Consider the following 4010-nt stretch of genomic DNA (forward strand, 5'->3'; position numbering starts at 1 on the left):
GCCGAGCGGCGGGTGGCGTTGGTGCCCCGCACCTCCGTCTCCCAGCGCACCGAGGGCACCGGGTTGCCCTCCGCCGTGCAGGACGCCGCCAGCGTCCGGCCCTGACCCTCCTCCAGCGGCGGCCCCGGGTTCAGGATGGGCAGCGGCGGCACTGGGGTTGGGGGGCACCAATGTCAGACCCACTGCCGGGCTCTGCCGCTCCGGTGCCCCCCCAGACCCGCCTGTCCCCGGGGCTCATTCCCCACCACCCCATCACTGTTGTCCCGTGCCCATCACCCACCACCACTTGCCCACTGCCCTTCACCCATTGCCCCGTGCCCGTTACCCGTTGCCCACTGTCCCACCACCGTTGCCCACCAACCCATCACCCCGTGCCCATCACCCCATGACCTTCATCCCATGCCCACTGCCATGTGCCCACCAGCCCTATGCCCCATGCCCATTGCCCACCATCCCATGCCCACTGCCCCATGCCCATCACCCTATGCCCATCACCCCATGCCCACCACCCCAATGTCCCATACCCATCACCCCATGCCCACCATCCCATCCTCATGGCCCGTTGCCCACTCCCCTGTGCCCAGCACCCCATGGCCATCATCCCATCACCCCATCCTCATCATCCTATACCCACTGCCCCATCCTCATGGCCCATTGCCCACCACCCCATGCCCACCTCCCCATTGCCCAACCACAGTGGGCAGTGTCCCATTGTCCCATGCCCACCACCCCATCCCCATGTCCCACTGCCCCATGCCCACCACCCCATCCCCATAGCCCACTGCCCACCACCCCACGGCCATTGTGCCATGGCCATGTCCCATTGCCCCATGCCCACCACCCCATCCCCGTGGCCCGTTGCCCACCACCCCATGGCCATCACCCTACAGCCACATCCCATTGCCCCATGCCCACCACCCCATCCCCATGTCCCACTGCCCATGCCCACCACCCCATCCCCACGGCCACCGCCCCACGCCCGGGCACTCACCCAGCACCTTGAGGGTGAGGTGCCCCTCGAAGCTGCCCAAGGGGAAGGTGATGAGGTGACACTCGTAGTCGCCCTCGTCGCCCTGCACGGCGTTGCGCAGGACGATGGCCCCGTCCTCCAGCGCCCCGTCGGCCTGGCGCAGCACCCGCCCGGCGTAGCGCTCCTGCACGTGCTGCCCGTGCTGCCGGTGGAGCACGGCCACCTCGGCGCTGTGCCCGTCGGGGCCGCGCTTCAGCCACGTCACCTGCTCCACCTGCTCCCGCTCCTGCGCCCGGTACCGGCAGGGCAGCACCACGTCCTGGCCCAGCACCGCCGTCACGCTGCGCTCCATCTCCACCACGCCTGCCATGGCGCCTGCGGGCACACACACACACACACACACCGTGGCACCGGGCACCCGACCCATGGCACCTGACCCATGGCACCTACATCGTGTCACAGGACATCCAACCCATGGAACCCACACCATGGCATCGGGCACCCAACCCATGGCACTGGGCATCCAACCCATGGCACCCACACCATGGCACTGGGCAGTTGACCCATGGCACCCACACTGTGGCACCGGGCACCCAACTCATGGCACCAGGCACCCGGCACCTGACCCATGGCACCTACATCGTGTCACAGGGCACCCGAACCATGGCACACACACCATGGCAGTGGGCACCCAACCCATGGCACTGGGCACCCACACCGAGGCACCCAACCCCTGGCACTGGGCACCCAACCCATGGCACCCACCACACTGTGGCACCTGATGCAGGACACCTACACCATGGCACTGAGCACCTGACCCATGGCACCCACACCATGGCACAGGGCAGTTGACCCATGGCACCCACACTGTGGCACCGGGCACCCAACCCATGGCACCCACACCATGGCATCGGGCACCCAACCCATGGCACTGGGCATCCAACCCATGGCACCCACACCATGGCACTGGGCAGTTGACCCATGGCACCCACACTGTGGCACCGGGCACCCAACTCATGGCACCAGGCACCACACCGTGGCACCTGACCCATGGCACTGGGCACCTGACCCAGGACACCTACACCATGGCACTGGGCACCCAACCCATGGCACCCAACCCATACCACCAGGCACCCACATCATGACACCCAACCCACAGCACTGGGCATCTGACCCATGGCACCTACACCGTGGCACCAGGCACCCAACCCATGGCATCTACACCATGGCACAGGGCACCTGACCCATGGCACCAGGCACCCAACCTATGGCACCCACACCATGGCATCAGGCACTTGACCCATGGCACCCACACTGTGGCACCAGGCACCTACACCGTGGCACCAGACACCCAACACATGGCACCAGTGGTGGCACCATAGCACCCAACCCATGGCACTTGACCCATGGCACTGGGCACCTGGCACCCAACCCATGGCACCCACACCATGGCAGTGCGCACCCAACCCATGGCACTGGGCACCCAACCCATGGTACCCACACCACGGCACCGTGCACCTGACCCAGGGCACCCACAGTGTGGCACCAGCGATGGCACTGGGCACCCGTGGCACCAGGTACCCACACGATGGCATCCAACCCATGGCACCGGGCACCCGTGGCACCCACAGCACCAGGCACCCAACACACGGCACCCACACCCTGGCACCACACACCCAACCCACGGCACCAGGGGTGGCACCGCACACTCACCGCACACTCACACGGTGCTTCCCGCACGCTCGGGCACACCGTGCCCGCACACACTCGTGATGGCTCTCATACGTGTGCAAGAACACCTGGGCACGCTCCCACACACCTGTTCTTGCACACACTCGTGCAGGCTTGGGTACACTCACATACATGCAGGCATGTGTGGGCACACTTGTGTCTGTACACACTCATGCTGGCTCTCATACACGTGCAAGAACACTTGTGCACACTCAGCATGCTTGGGCACACTTGTGCTCGCACCTGTCCCTGCAGTTCTTCAGGCACACTTACATACATTTGGGCACACTCATGCTTGCACACACACACACGCTGGCACTCACGTATGTGCAGGAACACTTCTGCACACTTGTGCACACTCCCGCACTCTTGGGCACATTGTGCCTGCACACACTTGTGCTAGCACTCACGTATGTGCAAGAACACTTGGGCACGCTTGTGCACCCTTTGGCATACTTGGACACACTTGTGTTTGCACACACCCATGCGTGTTTGGGTGCACTCACATACATGCACGCACACTTGGACACACTCACACACGCTCATGATCACTCAGGCGAGATTCTGCACGCTCACGTGTGCTTGGATTTGCTCACACACGTACACACTCGCTTCAGCATGTTCATGCACACTTGAACACGCTTGGGCACGGTTAGGCACACTTGTACACATGCGGACGTGCACATGCTTGCACACACACATACACGCTTGGGCACACTCCAGCACGCTCAAGCACACTTGTACATGCTTATACACGCCTGTGCACTCCTGGACACTCTCATGTGTGCTTAGACGTGCTCACACACAATTGTGCACACTCATGCATGCTTGGGTGTGCTCACCATGCTTAGGCACGCTTGCACGTCCCTGGACACCATTGTGCACACTCCTGCACACTTGGACATGCTCATGTACATTGGGGCATCCTTACACCGGCACAGACACACTCGTGCACACTTGTGTACTCTCACACACGCGCAGGCACGCTCCAACACACCAGGACACACTTACAGACGCTTGTGCACACCCCTGCGTGCTCACACACACTCGGGCACCCTCACACCCGGGCAGCCACACACGTGTGTGTGTGTGTGTGCGTCCCCCCCAACATACGCATTGAGCTGGAGCCCTCTTGGGCACGCCGGCGCACACCTGCCCTTGCACGCTCGTGTGCGCGTGCGAGGCCGGCGGGTGTCGGGGCGTGGCAGGACCCGCCCAACCGCTCGGCGAGGCCGGGGGAAGCGGCCGGGCCGGCACGGCCAGCCCAACCGGCCGCGGCACATGCCGGGCCCTGCCGTGGCTTGCGGAG

General features: G+C 64.1%; 1 protein-coding gene across 1 annotated transcript in view; it reads right to left on the reverse strand.

Annotated features, from left to right (window-relative positions):
• The window catches only part of PVRL4 (poliovirus receptor-related 4), a gene marked incomplete at its 5' end in the record, with an annotated part of 11349 nt that overhangs the window by 3918 nt on the left and 3421 nt on the right, over positions 1-4010 (reverse strand). The window contains 2 exons of the mRNA XM_014961759.1: positions 8-151; positions 992-1345. Of these exons, the coding sequence (XP_014817245.1) occupies positions 8-151; positions 992-1345 (498 nt within the window). The remainder of the gene's footprint in view (positions 1-7; positions 152-991; positions 1346-4010) is intronic.

Source organism: Calidris pugnax, unplaced genomic scaffold, assembly GCF_001431845.1.
Source record: "Calidris pugnax isolate Ruff unplaced genomic scaffold, ASM143184v1 scaffold871, whole genome shotgun sequence".
Lineage (NCBI taxonomy): Eukaryota > Metazoa > Chordata > Aves > Charadriiformes > Scolopacidae > Calidris > Calidris pugnax.